Source organism: Lissotriton vulgaris, unplaced genomic scaffold, assembly GCF_964263255.1.
Source record: "Lissotriton vulgaris unplaced genomic scaffold, aLisVul1.2 SCAFFOLD_1831, whole genome shotgun sequence".
Lineage (NCBI taxonomy): Eukaryota > Metazoa > Chordata > Amphibia > Caudata > Salamandridae > Lissotriton > Lissotriton vulgaris.
Window position 1 is genome coordinate 64,565 of NW_028248689.1, and position 27,582 is coordinate 92,146.

General features: G+C 50.7%; 1 protein-coding gene across 1 annotated transcript; it reads left to right on the top strand.

The window, feature by feature from the left end:
• The first annotated feature begins 59 nt into the window (after positions 1 to 59).
• LOC147663858 (uncharacterized) lies at positions 60 to 27,582 on the top strand. The gene is made up of 5 exons (XM_086950146.1): positions 60 to 988; positions 1,306 to 1,771; positions 3,805 to 3,909; positions 14,881 to 15,003; positions 26,428 to 27,582. Exons 1-5 carry the CDS (start codon positions 83 to 85, stop codon positions 27,423 to 27,425), a joined length of 2,598 nt encoding a protein of 865 aa, XP_086806272.1. The 5' UTR covers positions 60 to 82; the 3' UTR covers positions 27,426 to 27,582.

The following is a 27,582-nucleotide window of genomic DNA, read 5'->3' on the forward strand; positions in this document are numbered from 1 at the left end:
TTGATTTTCTCATTTTAAAATGTTTCTGTTCTTTTTTTCATCCCCTTTGCAGACACTGGATCGCAGAACATCAACATTTAGAATGTGGAGAGCGCAGGCTTCAGAAAGTGATGGAAAAGTCCCAAATTCACCTGAAGGTCTAAGAGCAACACTTGCAGCCTTTCCAAGTCATAACTTCTCTGCTGCAAGACCACGACCTGAAGATCTCCACAGGCCTGGAGGCGACAACAACCTGGGTTCCCAGATCTGTGGATGGACCGCCCAGGAAGAGTTTGGAAAGCTACCAATGCCAGACACTCTGCTTTTTGGGTCCTGCCAAGAAAGCATCCTCATAAATGCTTTGGAGAAGGATGTAAACAACTACAGCACAACTGTAAGCAGGACTCGCACCCCCCCTAACATGACCTCCGATGCGCACAGTGGTCCTAATCCAGAGTCTCATGTGGGGCACCCTCCCACTCTGGTAATGTTGGCCATGCTAGAGCGGCTGGAAGCCAAACTCGATAACTTGCACAATTCAGTGGGAGAGGTCACTTTTCGAGTTGCACATCTTATGGAAAAAATCTGGGTAGAAAAGGGTCGAGATTTCCTAGAAGGCGGTGCAGTGTCTTTGGAGGCAGTGAGTCCAGCAGGGGTCAGAGATTGTAGCTTCCCCAGGTCCCTTCCAACTGCTCGTCCAGCGAGCCCAGGGGTGCCTAGCCCAAGTCTACAAGTCTTTCCTGATAGTCATGACCCAATGCGGGCCCCCGGCTTACCACCAGTGTTTTCAAGTGAGCCGGAGTTAGATGAACCCTTGAAGCAAGAGCCATTGTCTGTTGATAGTTGGGACCCACAAGACAGCCATTTAATAAAGCCACCATCTCCAGGGGTCCATGACTCGCAGAAGGACCAACATACAGGGCCCGTGCTTCAGACTCGGCTGGACCAGCAGAAGGACCTGCGCCTACAACCAGGACTGCTGGGGGGGCAAGACCTTGGCATGCATCTAGTTCTTCCAGCTGGACAGGGACTGCAGCGGGACCCATGCAAGGAACCAGGGCATGAACCACAGCAGCACCACAGCTTCCAACGAGTGTTTGCAGCTGGACAGGGACTGCAGCGGAACCCATGCAAGGAACCAGGGCATGAACCACAGCAGCACCTCAGCTTGCATCTAGTGCTTCCAGCTGGACAGGGACTGCAGCGGGGCCCATGCAAGGAACCAAGGCATGAACCACAGCAGCACCACAGCTTCCAACGAGTGCTTCCATCTGGACAGGCACTGCAGCGGGCCCATGCAAGGAACCAGGGCATGAACCACAGGAGCACCACAGCTTGCAACGAGTGCTTCCATCTAGACAGGGACTACAGCGGGACCCATGCAAGGAACCTGGGCATGAACCACAGCAGCACCACAGCTTGCAACGAGTGCTTCCAGATGGACATGGACTGCAGCGGGACCCATGCAAGGAACCAGGGCATGAACCACAGCAGCACCACAGCTTAGAAGTAATGCTTCCAGATGGGAAGGAACCAGGTGAACACCTAAAGCCAGAACCATTGGCCGTTGGTGGGCGTGGCTCAGAGTGGAACCAGCGCACGCAGCCGGTGCGTCCTGATGTACATGAGGCAGACGTGGATTGCAAGGTAGTATCACCATGTACTGATGCCCACAGTACATCCGCGCCCACATCATGCCTCGGACGGGACACTCTGCGTGCAGGTGGGACGGCTCTCACAGGCTCATTGGCGAGAAGAACTCTGGAATCGGTTCTAATACCAGCTATGCCAGGTATTTCACAGTCTGTGTTTTACGCAGAAGGGTACATGGCTGTGTGGTGGTGGTTTGTTGGTTACTGTGCACATTTCAATATCTGTAGGTGTAAGGCATGGGCTGCGGGTGCTGGGACGGGCAATTTTTCACCCTACAAGAACCTCTGCGTACAAGATGGAGCCTGTGTGATGTGGTGTGTGGGACAATATGTCCAGTGCAAGGGCCCTGGAAACTAAGAAGGGGCTGTGGTTGTGGAGTGGTTTCGGGCATTGTGCACTGTACAAAAGGGTCTGAAACCAGAAAATGTCTCTGTTCTCGGTTTGAGGAGAGTTGAATATCAGGCGTGGTCTGCCCTCTCCTAACATCCTGCAGACCATGCCTGATATCCAACTCTCCTCATACTCTGCACATTGCCCTGGACACCCCAATGCACCGACAGTCCCATAGGGCCTTGTACTCTGCACGATGCAGTCACCTATACTGCCGCTAAGGGCGAGAGTGTTCTATACTATCTCATGGACCCATACTGTCTGCTTGGGGCGAGAGAGTTCAGTACTGTCTCATGGAGTCACCTATACTGCCTGCTAGGGGCGAGAGCGTTCTGTACTGTGTCATGGATCCATACCCGTACTGTCTGCTAGGGGCGAGAGCGTTCTATTCTGTCTCATGGAGTCACATACTATCTGCTAGGGGTGAGAGCGTTATGAACTGTTTCATGGAGTCACCTATATTGTCTGCTAGGGGCAAGAGCATTTTATACTGTCTCATTGAGTCACCTATATTATCTGCTAGGGGCAAGAGCGTTCTGTACTGTCTCATGGAGTCACATATACTGTCTGCTAGGGGAGAGAGAGTCACCTATACTGTCTGCTAGGGGAGAGTCTCTTCCCTGGGCAGTCCAGCATAGCACACGCTGTGGTAGTCCAACATAGCACTTTCCATGAGGCAGTCCTGCATAGCACACGGCGAGGCAGTCCAACACAGCACACACTGAGGCAGTCCAAAACAGCACACACTGAGGCAGTCCAACACAGCACACACTGAGGCAGCCCAGCTTAGCAAGCTTTAGTTCTGGCGGTACCGTTGCAGGAGACGTCCCTTTCATAGTTTGTCATACACCGCTGCCCTCTGGAACCAGTCCACCGCCACGGGGCAGCAGAGATGTAGAGTGACTGCGCAACTGACTTTGTTAACCGGTGCAACATGACAATGTGACCTACTGATCGTTTCTGGAGCTGCGAATAAGGTCTACGCGCTTACACTTGACACTGAGAACCCCCTTCTTTTGGTTTGGGACGGTTTAGTGACCGCAGTCCAGCCCTGGTGTCGTTGTGCAGATTAGAAAGGAGCCCTGCAGGGGTGTGGCAGCGACATTAAAAGGCCATTAGCATTAGTGAAAAAACTTACTTTACACTCTTCTGTTTGGCACAAAACCTAGTTAGTGGCCAAGTCACATAGGTACAATTACTTGTGTAGATTTACTCCTGCACCCAGATGTAAATCTGCACTTGTTTGAGGTTCACCATTCCTGAGTGCACATTTACATCTACTTGACTTACATGTCTGCACCCCCTCAAATTAAGAGGGTGAAGCTTTCTTCAAAACGAATTACAAGGGTAATGGTACTAATAGTAACTTTTCACACTTAGGTGGGGGTCTTTGCCAATGTGGTGGAAATCTCCCTATAGGAAAGTGCAAGGAAAATTATTAAAATGTGTTGATCTTTAAAAAATAATGAGCAATATGTATTTTTATTCACCTAGAACGAATAAAAAGAAATGTTCTAGCAGAACAACTCATCAGATTAAATGTTTATTTAATAACTAATTTAAATATATTAGTTTAATTTAAAAATAACGATTTAATAATTGTATTTAAAAAATCCTACCCTCACTGACATTTTTAGTTTTAGTTTTAGTTTTTAAATAATACTACATTTAATTAGAAGCCATGTGGTTAGTTTAGTTGATTTATTTAGTAAATGTTTTTATTTCTTAAATTAGGTTAGTTTTTAACTTTTATGATAATATTAATGCTGTGCTCCTTTGAAACAAACTCTATGACCGCCTCCTGTGTGTCTTCTTTAAAAGAGACAGAAGATCTGAGGCCTGTGGATGATGACGCTGAGAGGAAACTTAGCAGCGACTGTCCCTCAGGTGAGTGACATGTGGTGGAAGTCTCAGAGCACAAACACACACGTGGTCTCACATGACACACACCAAGGAAGCTTACCACCTGCTGACATCTGGGCAGGTTCTCTGAGGGTCCTGTTTGGGTGTCAGGGGTGCCCTAATGTGGCCAGAGTGTTAAGTTGTATTGCTTCTAACCCGCAGGCCCTGCCCTTTAAAAACGCCCTCCCTGTGGTTCTTCCAGACTGAACACAATACGGTCTGTGGTGGGTGGGACTTCTCCCTGTAACTGTTCTTTACTGGACAGCATGTCTGGACTCACAGAGGAGGTCTGGGTTTCATAAGTCCCACCTTCTGGCCACACCATATTACTGTGGACCCCCATATATAGGCAAGCATTTGTAATGCAATAGGTCTCGCATTCGTGAAAGTTTAAGCTATTGCCGTTGCAAGTGATAATGTCTGCTAAATTATTTTTGTTTGTGAAAAAATATCCCAGCAGTAGCATAAGGAATAAAAGAAAATCCACAAAGCAAGGAATGGGTGCAGTACCACAGGCTGGTACTAGGTGTCCCTGTGGCATTGTAAAGGGACCTCTACTGATCACATAAGGTACTGCATCCTTACTGCAATTATAAAGAGAAACCTTGCAGCTGAGCACATGTTTCTATTTGTTTTTATTGGACGTGAGATTTTGTTTGCCTTGCGTTTTAAAATGCACCATTGTTGTTTATTTAGCTTCTCATTTCCAATAATAACAAATGGAAACGTTTGCTCAGTTGCAATCTTTCTCTTTATAATTGCATTAAGGGTGCAGTACCCTATATGGATTTACAACTCCACAGGGACACCTAGTAACAGCTGTCGTACTGCACACTTTCCTTGTTTTGTGGATTTTCTTATATTACTTAAGCTACTGCTGGAAACCGATACAGAAGCAGGTGGATAGCAGACAGTGCGCAAAACAGACAACAAAGGGTGGGCGTGCAGGGATCGGGAAGCACATGGACAATGGAAGGTAAGTGGCCATTGGGAAGCGCACGTGCAACGAAGCTAGGGTGGGTGTTGATGTGAAGTAAAAGGACAAGGAATGATAGGGACGCGCACAGACATCAGAGGGTGGTGGCATGCAAGAACGGCAAGAAGGTGGGTGGGAGTTAAGGAAGCAAGAAGGGCAACAGAAGGAGAGTGAAGGGGAAATCCAAAGGCAAGAAAGAGGATGAGGAACTCGAAGTGCAGCTGGAAAACCCATGCACTCTCCTAGAATGCTCAACCAAAAAGATAAAAAAGTAGAAGCCTGAAAAGGGAGCAGTGGAGAGATGCAAGTAATCAGTCTGTACTCCAGGAGAGGAGCAAGCACCAGAAGAGGAAGGAACGCCACAAAAGCTGACTAATAAGAGTCAAGCAAATGTGAGTAACAGTAAAGACAACCAATGGTAAGCAATGGGCGGGCCTGAGGTCCACTGTCAGTTTAAAATAATAGATCTAACTCCATGTGCTCTATATTTGTTGCGTTCATACTAAAAACACTGGAACAAACGGGCAGACTCTACTTTTAAAGTTTGAATGGTGAAAATATACTTTGGTCAAAATGAATTTTTATTGTTTCCTATTATAAACGTAGCTTAAATAGTGCAAACTCAGTTTGCTTCAGTTTTTTCTAATATAGCTTTTCCAAAGATCAGGTTTGTTTTTGAGATTGAAAATCAGTTTATTATAATAACATCTTTATGTGGCACTTTGTACAGTACTTCTACTGGTTCAAAGTGCTATAAATAAGGTGTGTTTCTAAAACTTAAATTAATGGCACTCAGTTTGCCACCCTTGAAAGGATGAAAGCGTGAGTTGGCCTTACTCGTGACCTGCATTTGTCAGCACTGAGCGTTTAACGCATGTGGCCCTCTGGTATGTGATGGGGACTGGAGTTAAGATCTGTTCCCACCTCTCCTGTCGACAGGTTCACTGGCTCTTTCATGCCGGCTGGAGACTGGGCGTGGGAGGTGGCAGTGGTGGAGTTCCCATCCGTGATGTATGCTCAAGGGTAAGGCTGGCACCAGTGTGCAGTCTATGTGAGAAAAAATGAAGAGCATGTGTGATCTAATTTGGAAGGGTCTTTCCAGAGTACATGCTGTTTTTATTCACCAGAAAATATAAAGTCATTTATTTTACCACCTTTAGGCAAAGTGTGGGCACGTTATTTCACACCGCTCATGGCCACTGCGCCAGATTTAAATATTTTGTACATGTATCGTTGGGGCATTTTTATCAAATTCTACTATTTTCACCGAACCTATTTAGAAATTTTTGCTGCAGAATAAAAAGTTGGCCCAGTTTATAAAAAATATCTTGGTGCTGTTCTGGTTTCCATTAAAGTTGATTTACCACCTTTGTGATCGGGGCACTGGGTTGGGACGGCGCATGCATGGCCGTTTAATGCACTAGCGGCCCCACAGCAAAACGGTGCAGAGGAGAGATATTGTAGCCACAGCGGCCCCACAGCAAAAAGGCGCAGAGGAGAGCTATTGTAGCCACAGCCGCCCCACAGCAAAAAGGCGCAGAGGAGAGCTATTGTAGCCACAGCCGCCCGTTGTAAAACAGCCAAAGACCACAAAGGACTCACTCAGTCCATTCAGACTCCCAAAGCAAGAAATAAGTTTCCAAAAGAAATCAAAGATAATCAACTACATCAGCCTTTCAGAGGAAACACATGGATAAAAATGTTTCTAGCTGACGCGTCAAGAATTTTCAATTCTATTAAGGAATCTGAGGCGAGGATTATGCTTCTCTTTCTTTACTGAAAGAACACAGCAGCCAATCAAACTTTAAATAGCATAACCCGGAGGACAGCCTCGCCACGCCACGCCACGCCACGCCATGGTATGCACCAATCATGTAACCCCCAAAGGTATAAATGTCCTGAACACTAATCTTCTTCCTCTTTCTTTACAAAACATCAAAATTTCATATTGAAAATTGTAATTTCACGCAATGTTATGTATAATGATGTTGGGTTTCTTCCCGCCCGTAATAATGTTTGAAGTATATCCAGTGAGTGGTATATTACGGCTTATATTCTCCTATATTTTCAGGAGATCAGAGAAAGCCGTATCATACCACTCACTGGATATACTTCAAACATTATTACAGGCGGGATGAAACCCAACATCAGTATACAGAACATTGCATGAAATCACAATTTCCAATATGAACAATCCATATCACATATTGAATATCAATGTTTCTAGGGTGGGATAATCCTCGCCTCCGTGTCCTTAATAGAATTGAAAATTCTTGACGCGTCAGCTAGAATTCTTTTAATTCTATGGCAGTCCACGGAGGCTTCGGATTATGCTAGTTCAAAGTTACTCCCCCACTGTAGATGCCACATCAAAAAATGGCTTATGATAACATGTGTTAAAAGTAGAATCGGAAGACCAATCTGCCGCAGTCATAATGTCCTCTAATCGAGAACTTTCAGAGAAAGCTTTAGAAGCTGTAGCTCCTCTCACCGAATGGGCTCCCAAAACCAAAGTATCAATACCTGCCAGACCTAATAACCTAGTGATCCACCCGGCTAAGGTTGCTGCAGTGACTGGGCGAAAAGGTCTATAAGGAAATCAACAACTGTCCTGCAACGTCATTTCTAAACTATCGAGTACAATTCTCATAGCATTTTAAACATTGTGCAACACACAGTTTACTATGGCGAGGAAACACAGGATAAGAAATAGACTTAGAGTTTGTTTTTTGAGATTGTAAATAAGACCCCCGAAGGCGTGAAAACCCTGCCTGCCAAGTCCAGTGTTCGCACGTCAGATACTCCTCTGCATGAAACTAAACATAAAAAAGTGTCAGTTTTGCCGACAGTTGTTTACGCGACAAACCATCATTTGCAAACCAATTCCTGAGAAAACACAGAACTACGTCTGCATCCCACAGTTGTGAACATCGCAGTTTTGGAGGATTCACCAATCTGATGCCTCTCACTATCTTACTTACCAAAGGATGCTACCCCACCGGCCTACCGTCCACATGAAGATGACCGGCTGAGATGGCGGACCTTAAATTATTAACTGTCTGATAGGCCAAACCTTTAGTCACCATCTCCAACAGGAAATTAACTATCATACGAATTCCGGAACCCACGGGATCCCCCTGTCGTTCAGAACACCAACCAACCCACTTACGCCAAGCTAATTCATATTGTTTATGCGTAGAGGGAGCCCAAGATTGAGACAGGAAAAGCGTTACTTCCTGCGAAACTCCCGGCATTTACCAACGTCTCCTGAAAGTTTCCATGCCATGATGGACAATTGTTCCTGAACCACTAATGAATACGGTTGACCCAGAGGGTTCGTCAATATCTCTGCATATATAGCAGACTTTTTGGAGGAGTACAACACAAGGTCAGCGCTGCCGGGAACCTAGCTTGTGCTCTCCAACACGGAGATATCAACAACACCTCACCTTCCAGCCCACAGATCTGCACCAATACTCTCTGGATACTGACAAACGGAGGAAATGCATACAGCATATCCGTCATCCACGATTGAAGAAATGTATCTGAGTTGATCGCCAGAGGATCTGGTCGCCAACTATAACACTGAGGCAATTACGTCTTCAGTCTGGACACAAACAGATCAATCGAACAAGGGCCCCACTTGTTGTTTAGCTGTTGGAATACCCTGGGATGAAGTTTCCAATCACTGGAGTCTCGAAGGAAACGTGAGTTTCAATCCGCCACCACATTTCACTTGCCCAGAATGTACTCCGCTGTCACCGAGGTGTGATGTAGGAGGCAGTAGTGCCAAAATTCTATGGCCATTTCCACTAAAAGACAGGACCTCGTGCCAACTAGACGATTGATGTATCTCACTGTTGAGAAATGTCCATCCGCAGGAGAATACAGCAACTCGCCTTCTGTGGAGAAAGTTTCCTGACCGCAAACAAGCCCGCCAAAAGTTCCAGACAATTTATATGGAGTTTCAATTCCTCCACGGACCATCTGCCCCTCATCTCCACAGAGCCGCTGCGGGCTCTGCAGCCCCATCTGCTGGCAACTGATTCTATCACTACTTCTGGGACTGATGCAAATATGGCCTTGCCATTCCATGTCCTGTCCTGCTCAGAGTCCGAGATGTCCGGGGCGGCAGGAGGAGACTCCTCCGCCTCCCCTGGGTTCAATAGAGCTGAAATTCCAGAAGGGAGGGACCCGCCATAGCTATGGTCTTTAATGACATTAGGCGCCACCAGGGAAAAGACTTCAGCTGAAGAGTGAAATGATGGCTCGCCCAGAGATGCCTTAAATTTGCGCTTTCCATAGTTCTCCAGGGGCTTAGATTAAAATCTGCCCACTGGTCAACCGCCTCGGGGTAGTACGCCATCATGCTATTGGAGGTGTGGAGAAGGTTCCAGAGGGGGTGACCCAGTGGTGACAAAGGCCCTACAATCCCTCCCTAACCTGATTATAAGCTATTCCAGGCCCAAAGCCTATCTCTTTTATATCCAATATATTTGCCAAACCTCTGTATCCCAACTAACTAGGAGACTAACTAACTAGGAAAAACTATTTTCTTTAAGTGTGGAGGGAGCCACCCCTTTATTCCTTCTAGGGCAGTGCCCTGCAACGCTTATCCGCCCCGTTGGGCGTTCACTGAGGACCGGGGATTGAGCTGTCCTTAGACGCGTATGCGCGCTCAGCCGATAAGTAATAAAAACCTGATACGGCAGTTTGCGCATGCACGAATCCAATGGCAATGAAAAGGGGACTGCTCCCCGAGCGGCCAGAGCGCGTCTGTCCTGCTCCACTCAAGCCACCAGTAAATATATATCGGCAACAATACAGCAATTTACTTGTAACTAGGATTGATTGTGACCATTAAAACACAGTATACGTTTGAAATAAATCGCATAGTAACCACATATCACTCTAGATATAGTAAAATAAATGCACTTAACTCGCTGCTGCAGCAGCAAAGAAAGAGAAAGAAGATTAGTGTTCAGGACATTTATACCTTTGGGGGGACCTGATTGGTGCATACTATGGAGGGGCAGTCCTTCCGGGCTATGCTATTTAAAGTTTGATTGGCTGCGGTGTTTTTTCAGTAAAGAAAGAGAAGCATAATCTGAAGCCGCCGTGGACTGCCATAGAATTAGGTTCAACAGAACTGTAACTTTCATTCATTTATAGTAGTGGGTATTTGTTTTTTGTTTTTTACGCCTGCTGCACGCTCTGCTTTCCCAGAACCCCCTTTGAAATCAGATGCATTAATCCCGGCAGGGAGTCCGACAAAATATGTCAGGAAAAGTAAATTAAATCACTTCATTATTCTAGACAAAGCCAACGCTTGGCTAATGGAACTGGATGAAGGTGGACAACACACCAACCATAAAGCGGCGGCAAGAGAGGAGTGCCCCCCTTACCCCATGCCCAATCACTCCCCTCCCTCGGACACAATCTCAGAAGGGGCTCATGTGCCACCACTAAACCAACTGGGCTCTCTGCAGGACCTCCAGGCGCTGCAAGCCCTTGAACTGTACTAAGCCAACATAGTGCATTGCATAACAAGCAACAACAATGGCCGAACAGCAACAACAACGCTACGCAGCAACAATAATAAAACAAGCAGTGGCAAAGGCCATCATTTTGGCTTTTGTGTAGCGAACAGGATTGCAAACACAGATCAAACACAGCACACGTTTCTCACACGTAGGACATGTGTGGCATGGGCAGTAGCATAGGTATGTGTGGCATGGGCAGTAGCATAGGCATGGGCTGTAGCATAGGCATGGGTGGCACGTGGCAGTAGCATAGGTATGTGTGGGATGGGCAGAAGCATAGGCACAGGTGGCATGGGAAGTAGCATAAGTATTTTTGGGATGGGCAGAGGCATAGGCACAGGTGGCATGGCAGTAGCATAGGTATGTGTGGGATGGGCAGTAGCATAGGTATACGTGCCATGGGCAGTAGCATAGGCATGTGCGGGATGGGCAGTAGCATAGGCGTGTGTGCGATGGGCAGTAGCATACGCACGGGCAGTAGCATAGGTATATGTGTGATGGGCAGCAGCATAGGCAAGGGTGGCATGGGCAGAAGCATAAGCACGTGCCATGGGCAGTAGCATAGGCACTGGTGGGACTGGCAGTAGCATAGGCACAGGTGGCTTGGGCAGGAGCATAGGCACAGGTGGCATGGGCAGGAGCATAGGTATGTGTGGGATGGGCAGTAGCATAGGCACTGATGGCACGGGCAGTGGCATAGGCACTGGTGGCACGGGCAGTAGCATAGGCACGGGTGGCATGGGCAGGAGCATAGGCAGGGGTGGCATGGGCAGTAGCATAGGTATGTGTGTGATGGGCAGCAGCATAGGCAAGGGTGGCATGGGCAGCAGCATAGGCACTGGTGGCATGGGCAGTAGCATAGGAACGGGTGACATGGGCAGTAGCATAGGCACTGGTGGCATGGGCAGTAGCATAGGTATGTGTGTGATGGGCAGCAGCATAGGCAAGGGTGGCATGGGCAGCAGCATAGGCACTGGTGGCATGGGCAGTAGCATAGGCACTGGTGGCATGGGCAGTAGCATAGGCACGTGCCATGGTCAGTAGCATAGGCACTGGTCGCACGGGCAGTAGCATAGGCACGGGTGGCATGGGCAGGAGCATAGGCACGGGTGGAATGGGCAGGAGCATAGGTATGTGGGGGATGGGCAGTAGCATAGGCACTGGTGGCACAGGCAGTAGCATAGGCACTGGTGGCATGGGCAGTAGCATAGGCACGGGTGGAATGGGCAGTAGCATAGGTATGTGTGTGATGGGCAGCAGCATAGGCAAGGGTGGCATGGGCAGCAGCATAGGCACTGGTGGCATGGGCAGCAGCATAGGCACGGGTGGCATGGGCAGGAGCATAGACACGGGTGGCATGGGCAGGAGCATAGGTATGGGGGGGATGGGCAGTAGCATAGGCACTGGTGGCACAGGCAGTAGCATAGGCACTGGTGGCATGGGCAGTAGCATAGGTATGTGTGTGATGGGCGGCAGCATAGGCACTGGTGGCATGGGCAGCAGCATAGGCACTGGTGGCATGGGCAGTAGCATAGGCACTGGTGGCATGGGCAGTAGCATAGGCACGGCTTGCATGGGCAGGAGCATAGGCACGGGTGGCATTGGCAGCACCATAGGCAAGGGTGGCATGGGCAGCAGCACAGACACGGGTGGCATGGGCAGTAGCACAGGCACGGGTGGCATGGGCAGGAGAATAGGCACGGGTGGCATGGACAGGAGCATAGGCATGGGTGGTTTCCAAGCTCCCCTCGCACGCAGATTAGTTACAGTGCAGGCAGAAGAACTATGAGTCCTTAAAACAGAACAGGTGCAGCCTGGGCACTGGCTGTGCAAGCTTCTTTATAACCGAGCAGGAAGGACTCCGGCAACTTCCCAAACTCCCCTTACTCAAACATACGACATGCACAAGCAGAGGCACACAGGTGCTTCTGGCACTCACAAAGAACACTTATTTTTTGGTTGTTCCCTGCAAGAATGTAGCTTGTCTTTATGCGGTCCAAACATTTGCAATGCAAGGAGCCTCACTTCAGCAAAAAACAGGCATTGTTGTGAGGGTGCAGTACCACAGATTGTCACTAGGTGTCCTGAGGGATCTTATTGACCGCATATAGTACTTCACCTGCAACCTGGCCGAGGAAAGGATATGGCGCAGCGGTGGAAGCTGCCAACTGGGAAGCTGGGGATCCCGAATAGAGTCTGCCGTCAGCTGGATTCTTTAATTCCCCCCCATGAGCAAGTGCGCTATATAAATAAAAGCAACATTTTTTAAATATCATAAAAGCAGTGTTGTGAGGAAAACATCAACGGCCTCAGAGGAGTGCCGGGGTCTGGAGTAGTGCTGTGGGAGGAGTCAGGGGGAGGCACTGGGACCCCACTGCAAGCAAATTAAGCAAAAGGAAGTTTATTTGCACAAGTAAACAGAACACTTAAGGAGCAAAGACACAGCCCAATAAAAAAAATGAGTTCTGTCTAAGTATAAATACCCTGAACAGTAAGAACATGTGAAAGAGTGCCAGTCCTCATGGGAGGATACAACATTCTAAAAGCAGGGACTATTAAGTGTATTCTCCAATGAAACGACAGCATTTCTAAAGGACAGCAATAGGAGCCAGTGAAAAAGATGGGCGTTTTTTCAATCCCTTACCCTAGATACTGCCTGTCTCGAAGAGACAGCGAAAGCGCTGCCTAGGCGAGACCTAAAAACAGGATGAAGTATCCTCTGCTGTAATTATAAACATATTACTAGTCACCAAGGACTTCCCTTGCGCAACAGATGAATGCGGCTGAAGGGCAAGTGGTTTTGCAAGATAATGGAACTCAGAGGTCACTTGAGTTATGAGACATGGATAGTACATGTCTTTATTTTCACAAAACAGATTACATTAATACAAGTTTGAAATTTCTTGCAAACCCATTTAATCAGTTTGATGTACTTCGGTGTCAGTTGGTTTTAGCTCCCCTGCTTTGAACTCTACCGGTGCAATATATACAGATTATCAGGTAGAAAGGGGTGTGACAAGCTGTCTTCCATTCAATTATTTAAACAAATTTTAAGTGTTTTGCTTTCCACCCTGTCGTCTGCTGTTACTGCTGGGTAGGGGCGTAATTCAGATGAGACCGGTGTTTGTCAGGCCTCCAACTATGATTCAAACTTCTGCTCAAAACCACCCCAGAAAGAGTATCATTTTCACCCCAGCGACTGATGTGTTTGTGTTTCTGGGACTTTTCACAATCTGGGTACCTCTGTCTTACTAGAGAGGGTGAGGGATGTGGCGGCCGCTGGTTTAAAGACGAGCGGATGAATCCGCATCGGAAAAACATATCCAATCCCTCCAATCTAACTCCTCAACTGACACCCGTACAACAAATCACATAAACCAAAGATACAAACCAAGATCCGACTGCAATAAACAATAACGTCAATCTGATTGAACGCTGGATGCATCACAACATCGCAGCAGACACTTTGACTGTAACTCATGCCACGCTTAGGAGGTGAGAGAGGAGTGTGTCAGTCCATCGTTCAGGAGGAAGAGAAGCTTGTACTTTTAGGAGTCGGCTTCATAGCCAAGATGCACATGAAGACCTGGAGATGCGTTTTTAAATGTGGTGCATTTTCCTTGTTAGTGCCGGGTGGAGCTTTTAAAAGGTGTGCCAGGTGCAACCCGGGAAAGTGTGCCTTCTTATGTTCAATGCGCTGCCCTCCGGGGCAGCTGCAGACTCTGCCCTGGGGGCTGCGCATTCAAGTGAAATACAGCGCGGCTTTGAAGCAGCCCCCCGTCTTTCACTGGACAGGCAGCAACCCGCCTGCACTTGCAGGTGGGTGCAGTGAGTGACTGCATCTGCCTGCAAGGGGATGTCTGAGGGGTCCATAAAACCCCCCTTTCCACCCTCCAGAGGGCTGCTCTCTGGGGGTGCACTGACAGTGCACCACCTTTTAGGTGGCGTACTGTCATAGCGCCTCCTGACACCTTCTTTGCCTCCGCGCCAATGTCTATAATCATATGCGGGCTCAGAGCCAAAGAGATTCCCTCATTTGCAAGAAGCCATGCCCCCATGCAAATGAGGGAACGTCCTCTGGTGATTGCACTGGCGCTATGTGTGCGTCAGCGCTATCTGTATTACAGAAAGGGCCGCACAAACGTCTGCGGCCATTCCTGTGATGCCAAAGTGCCACAGGAGCGTGCAAAGCCGGCACGCATGCCTGTTGAGCCCCCAGGGCACTTTTCATAATACGGCACCTGCACAGATACACTTAGGGGAGTTGTGTAAAGAGTTCCTTCTCCCTTCATTCTTTGCTCATCAAGTTGGAGTTCTATGTTCCAGTTGTGCAGAGTATTGGGGCTTTATGCAGTCAGTCAGCACATTTCACACTCATGCAGACAGTACATTGAAATGTAAATGTTGTAATTATTTTTTGGTTTGAATTCATTTTAGGCTATGGGACGATGACCAATATAATTTCGGTCGTCATTAAAGAGGAGGAGGAGGAGGAGGAGGAGAGCCATCCCACTACCTATCCGAGGCCAGAGGAAACACAAAATGTCAGTTGTGCTCCAGGTAAGAAATGATGCTTTCCTACATAGAATCACGCGCAGGCTGACGGCTCCAGCTGGGATTACAGTGACACATGCCTCCAGTAAGGGTCTGCCTATCCTCACTTCTGGTATTAGGGGAAGACGTGCACCAACCGAGCACCTGGCCATCTACACTTACGGGGTCGTATTATGGAAAGTGCCCCAGAGGCACAATGAACATGGTTGCCCACTTTACGTGCCCTGGGGCACTTTGGTATTACTGAAGGGGCCACAGATGCTTGTGCTGTCCTTTTTGTAATACAGATAGTGCTTGCGCCAATATAGTGCCAATGCTATCACCAGAGTGTGTTCTCTCATTTGCATGGGACGCGGGCGCACAGGCAAAGAAGCTGTCAGGAGTTGTGCTGACAGTGCGCCTCCTGAGAGCAGGCCTCTGGAGGGGGGAATGGGCACCATGGACTCATAGGGGTCCCCTTGTTGGCCGGTGCAGTCACTCACTGCACCTACCTGCAAGGAGATCTCTGTCTACTTTTAAAAGTGCAGACTTGGGTCTGTCACATGCCCAACATGGGTCTGACTCAGAACTGGCATGGGCCTGTTTCATCATTCTGTTGCAAATCTGACATGGGTCTCTCACATGACTGTCATGGATCTGTCACATGTCTGTCTCACTTGGGAGTGTCATATAACTGTCCCTCATGTGATTGTCACATGATGCCTTGACATTCGTATATCACATGTTTGCCACAGTTATCATATTACTGTCCAACATGAGTGTGTCATACCACTGCCCAATGTTGTACATCTGTCACCTCCTGCACTGACTCCTCCCCCCTTCACCCCAAACACAGCAGCACAGCAAGATCCAGACCCCAGGACACTTGGTACACGAACACTCAGACAGATGAATCACCACTGCAAACAACTGGAGAGCAAACGGAGAACGAGCCAGGACAATGCAGACAGGAGCACCGTCCAAATCCACCTTCAGACAAGTCCACCAAAGGAACTAGACCACCAAACGTGCCGCTCTGGTGGATCGCATCAATACCAGCACCAACAGAAGCAAATAAATGTTCACCGTAGTGAAGGATTTGACCTCACAGGCGGCTGCCTTCAACTCAATCACCCCTTCGCAGGACCTCTGCAACACTCGTTCAGTTCTTCAGCAACAAAATCACCACTATCTACAGCAACTTTATCCCTCAAATGTACCAGACAGACCTCTCCAAAGTCCTCCCGATCTTATCCAAATAACTTCTGCTCGCCATCACCTCATAAGAACTGCTCCCAGCGTGAAGTCAATCAACTCAGGAGCCCCATCAGAACCCTGCCCCTACCACACCATCTCCAGAGTACTGCATTCCATCAGCACCATGCTCACACTCATTCTGAATGTTTCCTCCTGGTCCTCCCACTGTTGATGGAACCCCCCACTGCCCCGTCAATGCTTACCAACTGAAGACCAATCTCTCTGCTACCGTTCCCGTCCAAGATCTTAGAGAAAATCATCAACAAACTCCCCACTGAATACCTCAATGACTACAAACTTCTCAATCAATCAATCAAGCATTTATAATGCACGCTACATACCCGTGAGGATCTCAAGGCGCTGAGGTGGGGGGGGGGAAGGGGGGCTACTACTGATCGAAGAGCCAGGTCTTGAGAAGTCTTCTGAAGGCTAGCAGGTCCTGGGTCTGTCGTAGGCTGGCAGGGAGATCGTTCCAGGTCTTGGCGGCGAGGTAGGAGAAGGATCTGCCGCCGGCGGTGGTGTAGGAAGGTAGATCCTGACTATGGTTGCCCCCAACTTTGTGCCTGGTGTTTTGCTGGTTTTCCGACTTAGTTGACCTGGGACCCTGCTATTCAGGGCCCCAGGCCTACTGCTCTCTCTGTAAAATGGATTCCCTGTACCTTAGGTACATAACCAATTGGTACTGGGCCACCTTATCAGACCCTGTAACTCAGGGCATAGGTGTACCCAGGGCCTACCAGGGGCTACAGCATGTATTATGCTACCCTTGGCTGGCCATCTAAATCTGACACAACTGGCTGCACGACAGCTGGGGCAAGGTGGTGTAAACACCCTTTGCTTTAGATATAGTATTCCTATATCTAACCCTAAAATGGACACATGTATTCCTATCAGTCACTCCTATGGCAGGCCTTATCAATCCTGAAGGCAGAGTGCTTGGAATCGTGTGAGATGGTGCTCTGGCATGAGCTGAGCCCGTTTGCAGCTTGCGGAACCAAGTCCTAATAGCTGTTCCATGATAACGCATACCATATACTCTTAAGTGCATTATAATCCTTGCGGTTATATGCTATCTCTGGTATCGCTTTATCAAAACATGCCGAGTAAGGTGTCATACGAATTGGAATACTAACCCCTTGCCAATTCTGGCGACGGGGTTAGCATTCCACCCTTCTAGAGGGACATGACATGTATGTAACTGTGAACCCCGGTTAAAGTTAACTCAAGCCTCAGCATCACAAAATGGATGCTGCCACCACAGACACAAGTCTGACCCCCTGCAGCTGGGAGTCCTTCCAGCAAGGGGAGCTTGGACAAAGGGTTTCCTGTCAGGGGCGGTGCTAGCACCATCCCAGACAGGGTTTTGTGTATCCTGGGTAGGCAGGGCTTTAGAGGAAGGTGACTGCAAGTGGCACCCCGGTGCTCACTATGCATCTGCCGGCTAGAACCAGTTCCAGGGGCACACCAGCCCCTGAGCTGGGGAAAGTCCGGCATGGGAGAGGGGTGTAACCACCCCCCTTCCTGGTCCCACCCATGGGCAGGACCTAGTCGCGTGCCAGCCCCTTTTCCTAGTATAAAGATAGGAGCGGGCCCCCTTCCAAATGAGATCATCTTTGAATCCTGAAACTACTTTCTACGAAAGGAACTCTCGACTTCTTCTCAAGATTTCTCCCTTGTTAATAAGGAGTAGTCACCCTGCACCCGCAGGCACCATCCAAGAACACTGCGGTTTGCTGCACGTCCTTCCTCCGGAATCCGACTGACCAGCACGACGAGACCCTGCTTCCCTGGCACCACTGACTTCTACCCACATCGTCAGCTCAGCTGAGATCCGTGGGTGCGACGAGACCTCGAGGAACCGGCCATCTTCAAGACTGCACGACGCTTGCAGCCCTGAGCAGCTCCAGCACCGAAGTTCAGCCCTCCAGCATCCACCAGATCTGCGTGGGGCCCTTCTGCTTTTTGCTGCTCACCGCGTATTCTGGCTACTAGCCCGCTGCTGGTCTGGTTGCTCCAGACTGGCCCTTGCTCCCCTCCAAAAGAGGACCACCTCGGACCCTCCTGGTCCACTCCAGACGCCATTTTAATTCCACCGCGTGGGCTTGCATTTGCCAAGACTTGTTGCCCAAATCCTGGGTCCAGCGAAGTCGACAGCAGATACCATCGTGGGACAGCTCGCACCTCCATCCTTGTCGCCGACAACGCCTCCTGGTCCGTGAGACTGCAAAGCCCAGCGTCGCCCACTCACCTGGTCGAGGTGACTTCGTCCGGTGCCATCCTGGTGCCCAGCTAATCACTGGCTAGTGATTCAGAACTTGGTCCCCTCTGCTTACAGGTGTCTTCCATCTTCGATCCAGGCTTGGATCACTTCGAACTTCTTCACTGGTCGCCTGCCAGCAACTTCTTCTTTCAGGCTCCTGGTTCGTCAACGAGGGTTTCCGACGACACTTGAACCCTATGCAGCCGCAGCCCCTGGGCTAGGTAAACCGAGTACCCCGGTGCTCCAGCGTAGAACAACTCTCTAAGTGCCTAGATCCACTTTCGTTTTTGACCTACGTAGTCGGGTTCGCCCGAGAACACTAACTTTGCATTTACTAGTATCCATAGACTTTGTCCCACATCCCGCGTGAGAGTGCACACTATGCACCCGAGTCCCCTAGGCCTCCTGCTAGTAATCTGAAGGTTCAGTAGTCCAGTCCTAGCGATTCCAAACCCTATGAGATTAGTACTTACCTGCTAGTAATTTCGCATTCCACTTTTATAGTATATGGTTTTTCGTGCCTCTCGGGCATTTGTGTAAATTGTGCAACTTATAATATTTTCGTAAGAGTTTTGTTGTGTGCTTAGTACCCTGTCCTCATAAAGAGTACAGGGCTGTTGTGATCTAAATAAATACACTGTTTATTTTCATAACACTTGTGTGGTGTCCTTTCACTTGGTGTTCAAGGGGTATATGTGATGGTATTACAGCTGGCTTAACACGCCCTCTAGAGTTTAGCCCGAAGACTGCACGTATCCATGCTACTAGGATAGCTGGTCTATAAGGTTGACTTACAACCAATCATCAATAAGGTTGGTTTGGACTGATACAAAGTGCTCACTAGAATAGTGAACATTATATATCAGGCCAACTTCTCACAGGTGGTTTTCCGGATACGAGGAACTGTGGCGAAGGCGAGTGTGGCAGAGCGGAGGTTGCGGGTGGGGGTGTGGAAGCTGAGCCGGTTTTGAGGTATGATGGTCCGGTGTTGTGTAGCTCTTTGTGTGCGAGGATGAGGAGTTTGAAGGTGATCCTCTTGTTGACTGGGAGCCAGTGCAGGCCTCTCAGGTGGGGTGCGATATGGCTGCGCCGGGGGACGTCGAGGATCAGTAGTCCGGAGGCGTTCTGGATTCGTTGTAGTCGTCTCAGGAGCTTGGCTGTTGTTCCTGAGTAGAGGGCGTTTCCGTAGTCGAGTCTGTTGGTGATGAGGGCCTGGGTGACGGTTTTTCTCGTGTCGGGAGGGATCCACTTGAAAATCCTGCAGAGCATTCGGTGGGTGTTGAAGCAGGACGCAGAGACGGCGTTGACTTGCTTGGTCATGGAGAGGGAGGAGTCGAGGATGAAGCCCAGGTTGTGTGCATGGTCGGTGGGTTCCAGGGGTGTGCCTAGCGATGTGGGCCACCAGCAGTTGTCCCAGACTGATGGGGTGGGTCCGAGGATGTGGACCTCTGGTTTGTCTGAATTCAGCTTCAGTCTGCTGTCCTTCATCCAGTCGGCGATGGCCTTCATTCCTCTGTGGAGGTTGGCTTTGGGGGTGTTGTGGTCTTCAGTGAGGGATATGATCAGCTGGGTGTTGTTGGCTTAGGAGATTATGTTCAGGCTGTGTTGTCGTGCGACGTGGGCGAGTGGAGCCATGCAGATATTGAACAGCGTCGGGCTGAGGGAGGATCCCTGTGAGACGCCGCAGATGATCTCGGTGGTTTTTGAGCGGAAGGGAGGGAGGCGGACACTCTGGGTTCTGCCGGAGAGGAAGGATGTGGTCCAGGCCAGGGCCTTCTCTTGAATTCCGGCGTCATGAAGGCTGGCTGATAGGGTGCGGTGGCAGACCGTGTCGAAGGCAGCTGATAGGTCCAGGAGGATGAGGGCGGCTGTTTCTCCTTTGTCCATCACGATCCTGATGTTGTTGGTGGCGGCGATGAGGGCGGTCTGAATGCTGTGGTTGCTGCGGAAGCCAGATTGGGATGGGTCCAGGACGTTGTTGTCTTCGAGGTAACGGGTCAGCTGTTTGTTGACAATCTTCTCTGTCACTTTTGCCGGGACGGGAGCAGGGAGATGGGCTGGAAGTTCTTGAGGTCCTTGGGGTCCGCCTTGGGTTTCTTCAGAAGGGCATTGATCTCGGTGTGCTTCCAGCTAACCGGGAAGGTTGCTGTCTCAAAGGAGCTGTTGATTGTTTTTCGGAGGTGGGGTACGATGGTTGTGCTGGCTTTGTTGAAGACGTGGTGAGGGCAGGGGTCGGATGGTTTTGATGGTGTCTTCGTCGCTGACGTGAGTCCAGGCGGTCAGGCGCATGTACGGGTGGTGATCGCAGGGGTAGTGGAATCGGTGGTGGGTGTGGGGGTGTCGGAGTTGATTAGTAGTGGTGGTCTTGAGAGGGGCGAGGGTGTTGGCGCAGTCGCTGATCCATTGTTTGAGGTTGGTCGCGGCGGTGTCTGGGTTGGTGGGGTCGGCGGGTGGTCTCAGGGCGAGGGTGGTAGTCAGTTGGTTCTTGGTGACCTTGCCCCAGCAGCGGCGTGGTATCTGTTGGGTGCGGTGGTGTGTGGTGGGTTTCCTGAAGGTGAAGTGGAGGCATCTGTGGTCGGTCCAGTGGGGTTCGGTGGTGCGGTTGAAAGAGACCTGGGGGCTTGTGGAGAAGATGGGATCTAGTGTGTGTCCAGCTGCGTGGGTGGGTGTCGTTACGAGTTGTTTAAGTCTGAGGTTGGCGAGGTTGGCGATCAGGGCGGTGGAGTTAGCGTCGTCGTTGTTGTTCTCGAGGTGGAAGTTCAGGTCCGCGAGGAGAATGTAGTCTGTGGAGGCGAGGGCGTGGGTGCTGACGAGGTCGGCGATGGTGTCGCAGAACTGTGGTCATGGTCCGGGTGGTCTGTAGACGAGAGTCCCTCTGAAGGTGGTGTTGGGGTCGGTGTGGATCTGGAAGTGCATGTGCTCGGCGGTGGTGAGGGTGTCGTCGGTGCTGGTTGAGACTCTGAGGGTGTCCTTGTGGATGATGGCGATTCCCCCTCCAACTCCGTTGGTGCGGTCTCTGCGGGAGATCTTGTAGCCCTGTGGGATGGCTATGGTGATGTCTGGGGCTGAGGTGGCGTTCAGCCAGGTCTCCGTCAGGAAGGCGACGTCGTGGGCAGTGGAGTCTAGGAGGTCCCAGAGTTCGATGGCGTGCTTGCGAGTGAAGCGGGTGTTGAGGAGGATGCATCGGAGGTGGTTGGGTTCTCTGGTTGATGGTTAGGCGGGCCGGATGCTGGTGTATCTGCAGTTCCGGCAGGTGAAGGACCCTTGGGTGCGCTTTGGGGTGGCCTGGTAGCAGGGGTGGTCTCGTCCGGTGTTGCGTGCGTGGAGGGTGCTGGAGTCGTACGGCAGTCTGGTGTTGCGGGGGTGCAGGGTCCAGGGGTTCTGGCGCTGGGCACGGTCCAGGCGGGGACGGACGCAGACGGGCTTGCCTTTGGCGCGCTTTCGGTGCTCCAGCGGCGTGCCCGCTTTGCGTGTTCCGCTGCGCGTCTGCGTGGCGCCCTCCATAAGAGGCGAAGTGGGAGGGAGGAGCAGCTGGAAGGCGCGAGCGGCGCGGCCAATGGGCGAGGGCACGGGGCACAGAAGGAAAGAGGGGGCGGGCCACATGGGAGCAGCGGCGGGAAGCGGGGAGCGGGGGGGGGCACAAAGGAACGGCAATCAGAGGAACAGTAATAAACAGCCAGGTATGGGGAAAAAACAGAGCAACAATACAGTACCAACTAAACAGGTACCAGGGGCACACCAGCGGTGAACCCTTGGCAGCAGAAGCAGTGGGGCAGTCACGGGCAACCAGGAGGAGCCGTGAGGGGTGACCAGAGGTGAGGTCACACTCACTGCTGCGCGGCGCCCTCTATAAGAGGCCAAGTGGGAAGGAGGAGCAGCTGGGAGGCGGGAGCGGGGCGGCGGCATGGGACACAGAAGGAAAGAGCGGGAGGTGCCGCAGGGGAACAGCGGCGGGGAGCCAGGGGGCACAGAGGGCAAGGGCGCAAAGGAACGGCAATCAGAGGAACAGTAAAACAAAACAAACAGCCAGGTATGGGGAAAAAACAGAGCAACAATACAGAACCAACGAAACAGGTACCAGGGGAACACCTGCGGCGAACCCTCGGCAGCAGCAGCAGTGGGGCAGTCACGGGCAACCAGGAGGAGCCGTGCGGCATGGGGGGTGACCAGAGGTCAGGTCATATCAGGAGACAGGACCAGAGCTCAACATCACTCAGTCTAATTTCAGACCCAACAGCAGCACAGAAGCTGCCATCATCGCTGCCACAGATGACATCCGTATGACTCTGGATGGAGGAGACATGGTGGCCTCATTCTCCTGGAACACTCTGCAGCATTTGGCACAGTCCCCTACCCCATCCTCATCCAAAGCCTGCACAACATTGCAATCTAAGGACACACAATCTGATGGATCTGCTCTTTCCTGATTGGATGGACCCAGGCAATTAGCCTGACACCACACTCCTCGGATGCCGGTGACCTCATCTGCAAAGTTCTGCAAGGATCCTCCCTGAGCCTGACCCTCTGCAACGCAGAAATGATCTCTTTAGCCAGCATCATCCCCTCTCCCAACATCCTCTCCTATGCCAACGACACACAGCTCAAGCCCTGCCTCACAGACCAGAATGACTGAAATCACCCACTAGATGAAGACCAGTTGTCTAAAGCTGACAAGACTGAAATCATGATCTTTGAGAAGAGCACTTCACCATGGGGCTTTACGTGGTGGGCAATAGTTTTTGGACTGACACTCACCCCCACCATTCACACCAAGAACCTCTGGCTTGTCATCGACAGCAAACTCAACATGACAGCTCAAGTCAATCAATCAATCAATCACGGCATTTATAAAGCGCGCTACTCACCCGGGAGGGTCTCAAGGCGCTGGGGGAGGGGGAACGCTACTGCTCGAACAGCCAGGTCTTGAGCTGCCTTCTGAAGGAGAGATGGTCCTGGGTTCACCGATTGTTCCAGGTCTTGGCTGCCAGGTAGAAGCATCCTCCACCGGCGGTGGCTTTGCGGATGCGTGGTACGGTGGCGAGGGCGTGGCTGGTCGATCGTAGCTGGCGGGTGGGCGTGTAGAAGGTCATGCGGTCGTTGAGGTACTTGGGGCCCAGGTCGTGGAGAGCCTTGTGTGCGTGGGTGAGGAGTCTGAACGTGATCCTCTTGCTGACGGGGAGTCAGTGCAGGCCTCTCAGGTGTCCGGTGATGTGGCTGTGTCGTGGGATGTCCAGGATGAGTCGTGCGGAGGTGTTCTGGATGCGCTGGAGTCTTTTTTTGAAGTTTGGCTGTGGTTCCGGCGTAGAGGGTGCTCCCGTAGTCCAGGCGGCTGGTGACGAGTGCCTGGGTGAAGGTCTTCCTGGTTTCAGTGGGGATCCATCTGAAGATCTTGCAGAGCATGCACAGGGTGTTGAAGCATGAAGATGAGACGGCGTTGACTTGTCTGGTCATCGACAGGGAGGAGTCCAGGATGAAGCCCAGGTTGCGTGCGTGGTCTGTTGGCTTGGGAGCGGTGCCCAGGGCCGGGGGCCACCAGGAGTCGTCCCAGGCCGAGGGTGATGATCCCAGGATGAGGACTTCCGTCTTGTCTGAGTTCAGTTTGAGGCGGCTGTTCCTCATCCAGTCGGCGACGTCTTTCATCCCTTCGTGTAGGTTGGCTCTGGCGGTGGTGGGGTCGTTGGTGAGGGAGAGGATCAGCTGGGTGTCGTCAGCGTAGGAGATGATGTTGAGGTTGTGTTGGCGTGCGACGGCTGCGAGGGGGCTCATGTAGACGTTGAAGAGGGTTGGGCTGGGGGAAGATCCTTGTGGTACGCCGCAGATGACTTCGGTGGCCTCGGATCTAAACAGGGGGAGGCGGACTCTCTGGGTTCTTCCGGCGAGGAACGAGATGATCCACTCCAGTGCTTTCTCTCGGGTCCCGATGTTGCTGAGGTGCTTCACTAGGGTGTGGTGGCAAACGGTGTCGAACGCCGCAGAGAGGTCCAAGAGGATGAGGGCCGCTGTTTCCCCGTTGTCGATCAGGGTTCTGATGTCGTCGGTGGCTGCGATTAGGGCGGTCTTGGTGCTGTGGTTGGCCTGGAACCCGGACTGCGAGGGGTCGAGGGATCCGTTCGTCCTGAGGAAGACGGCAAGCTGTCTGTTGACGGTCTTCTCGATGACTTTGGCCGGAAAGGGAAGGAGCGAGATGGGACGATAGTTCTTGAGGTCGGTGGGGTCCGCCGTTGGTTTCTTCAGGAGGGCGGTCAGCTCGGTGTGCTTCCAGCTCTCCGGGAAGGTGGCGGTGTGGAAGGAGGAGTTGATGATGTTCCGGAGATGGGGTGCGATGATGGCGTCGGCTTTGTTGAGGACGTGGTGTGGGCAGGGGTCGGTTGGTGATCCGGAGTGGATGGAGTTCATCGTGCGGGTGGTGTCTTCGGTGCTGATCGGGGTCCAGTTGCAGAGGGTGGTGGTGGCGGGCGTTGGTTCGGTGATAGGGTGCGTGGTCTGTGCGTCGAAGGTGCGTGGTCTGTGCGTCGAAGCTGTTGTGCATGTCGGCGATCTTGCGGTGGAAGAACGCGGCGAGTGAGTTGCAGAGGTCTTGCGAGGGGGGTGATGTCGTTGTTTCCGGTGCTGGGGTTGGAGAACTCTTTGACGATGCTGAAAAGTTCCTTGCTGTCGTGGGCGTTGTTGTCCAGTCGTTCTTTGAGTGCCGACTTCTTGGTGGCACGGATCAGCTGATGGTGTTTGCGGGTGGCGTGCTTGAAGGTGGTCCTGTTGTCTGTGGTCTGGTTGAGCCGCCAGGCTTTCTCCAGGGTGCGGCAGTTCTTCTTGGATTCCTTGAGTTCGCTGGTCAACCAGGGGGTTTTCTTGCTGCCGGGTCTGCTGGGGGGGTTCTTTAGTGGTGCGATGTCGTCGGCGCAGGCGGTCAGCCACTTGGTGAGGTTGCTGGCTGCTTCGTTGGGGTCCGCTGTGTTGGTGGGGGTGTTCTGGCTGAGGGAGGCGGTGAGCTGCTCGGCGGTGATCTTGCTCCAGCTCCGTCGGGGAACCTGTTGCGGGTGGTGGTGGGTCGCAAGGCCGTCACAACCTCATGCTTCCATACCCTGAAGATGCTGAAGATAATTTTTGAACGGCTCTCAATCAGCACCAGCAAAACCGTCATGCACACCCTGGTGACAAGCAAGCTGAACTACGAGAACATCCTCTATGCCAGGATCAACAAAAAACTCACAGAACTCTAAGGCCAGTTACGCTCAAGCTCCCATGCCGAACTCACATCATTCCTCACCTGAAGGACCCCCTCTCTTGTTCCATACACAAACGAACACAATTCAAACTCTTCACCCACACTTTCAAAGCATTACATAGCACTGGGCCAGCATGCCTCAACAATTGCATCTGCTCAAAGAAACCTTCCAGACACCTCTGCTCGTCCGCACTCCTTGCTCAAATCCCACAGACACGAAAAACCATATCTGCCAGTCCCACCATCTCCTACTTCACTCGTAAAGTGTGGAAGGACCTGTCACTACACATAAGAACCTCCCCCTCACTTCTTGAATGCAACAATAAGATGAAGACCTGACTTTTCGAGTCGTCCCACTAGTCCATAGGTTTGGTTAGACTCAAACCTGCTCAGGGCCAGAACAGTGTCATCTACAAATCTGCATAACATGGCATACCACATGGCTGTCCAACATGCGTCCTTCATTTGACTAATGTGGGTCTGTCACATGACTGACATAAGTATGTCTCATGAGCGACAAGAGTCTGTTATCTATCTGAAATAACCTGAGTGTCCAACATTTGTGTATCATAGGAATCCTTGGTACTGTCTCTCATTGTAACATGCAAAACATTCCTGTAGCAGTACTGCCAACCACTGAGATATAATATCACACATTGGTGCTCGTTTATGTAAACTGTTTCCCTGTTTTTTTACATTTCTTTTCATTCAGCAGCCTTCCAGTCAGAAGAAAGAAGTGTGAACAGGGGAGAGACCAGTACATCCACGGAGTGTAAGGCGTTTACTGACAATTTCATCCTAAATCAACAATACGATCTCCAGACATCAGAAAGACGCTTGACCAGCAGTGAGTGGGAGAAGGCATATAGGACTAAGATATTTTTTGAGGCACATCAGAGACTCGACAAAGGTCTGAGACCCTTTCCCTGCACAGACTGTGAAAAACGCTTTACTCTAAAGTCTGATCTCGTAATTCACAGAAGAATACACACAGGAGAGAGGCCGTTTCAGTGCACTGACTGTGGGAAAAGCTTTACTAAAAAAGGAAATCTCCTAAATCATCAGAGAACACACACCGGAGTGAGGCCATTTCCCTGCACAGAATGTGGGAAAAGGTTTACTGAAAAGGGTTCTCTTCTAAGACACCAACAGATACACACTGGAGTGAGGCCCTTCAAGTGCACGGAGTGTGAAAAGAGTTTTAGGGTGAGAACAGCTCTTACACAACACCAAACAATACACACAGGAGTGCGGCCCTTTACCTGCACCGAGTGTGCAAAATGTTTCACTGTTAAATCTGCTCTATTACGGCATCTAAATATTCACAAGGGGATTAGGCCCTTTCACTGCACAAACTGTGAGAAATGTTTTATTGATAAGACCGCTCTTTTACAACACCAAAGAATTCACACAGGAGTGAGACCTTTTAACTGCACCGAGTGTGATAAGAGTTTTACTCTGAAACCATCCCTCATACAACACCTACGAACACACAAAGGTGTAAGACCCTTCAAGTGCACTGTCTGTGAAAAGAGTTTCAGTCTGAGCACAACTCTAATACAACACCAGAGAACACACACAGGAGAGAGGCCTTTTAATTGTACTGAGTGTGAGAAGAGTTTCACAGCAAAACAATCTCTTTCACGACATCTGAGACTCCACGTGGAGAAGAAAGATGGAGTTGGTGTAACGGAGAGTGCAGCTCCTTAAGGACACAGATCCTTTAACTATGCTGGCAACATCCCGTTTTCTGCTGACATTCATTGATCTTATGTAATGCACTGACGTACAGCATCGTTGTTGTCCCTTAATTCATTCGGCGACCGGTCTTCTGACGTTTGACTTCTCCTTCAACAGAGTGAACTAA

What these genes read in the sequence shown, in the direction of transcription:
- LOC147663858 (XM_086950146.1), top strand. Translation starts at nt 83, where the DNA reads ATGTGGAGAGCGCAGGCTTCAGAAAGTGATGGAAAAGTCCCAAATTCA. An exon ending in AAGACCTTGGCATGCATCTA is followed by an intron (nt 989 to 1,305) that starts GTTCTTCCAGCT and finishes GAACCACAGGAG; the next exon opens with CACCACAGCTTGCAACGAGT. An exon ending in AAATGTCAGTTGTGCTCCAG is followed by an intron (nt 15,004 to 26,427) that starts GTAAGAAATGAT and finishes CTTTTCATTCAG; the next exon opens with CAGCCTTCCAGTCAGAAGAA.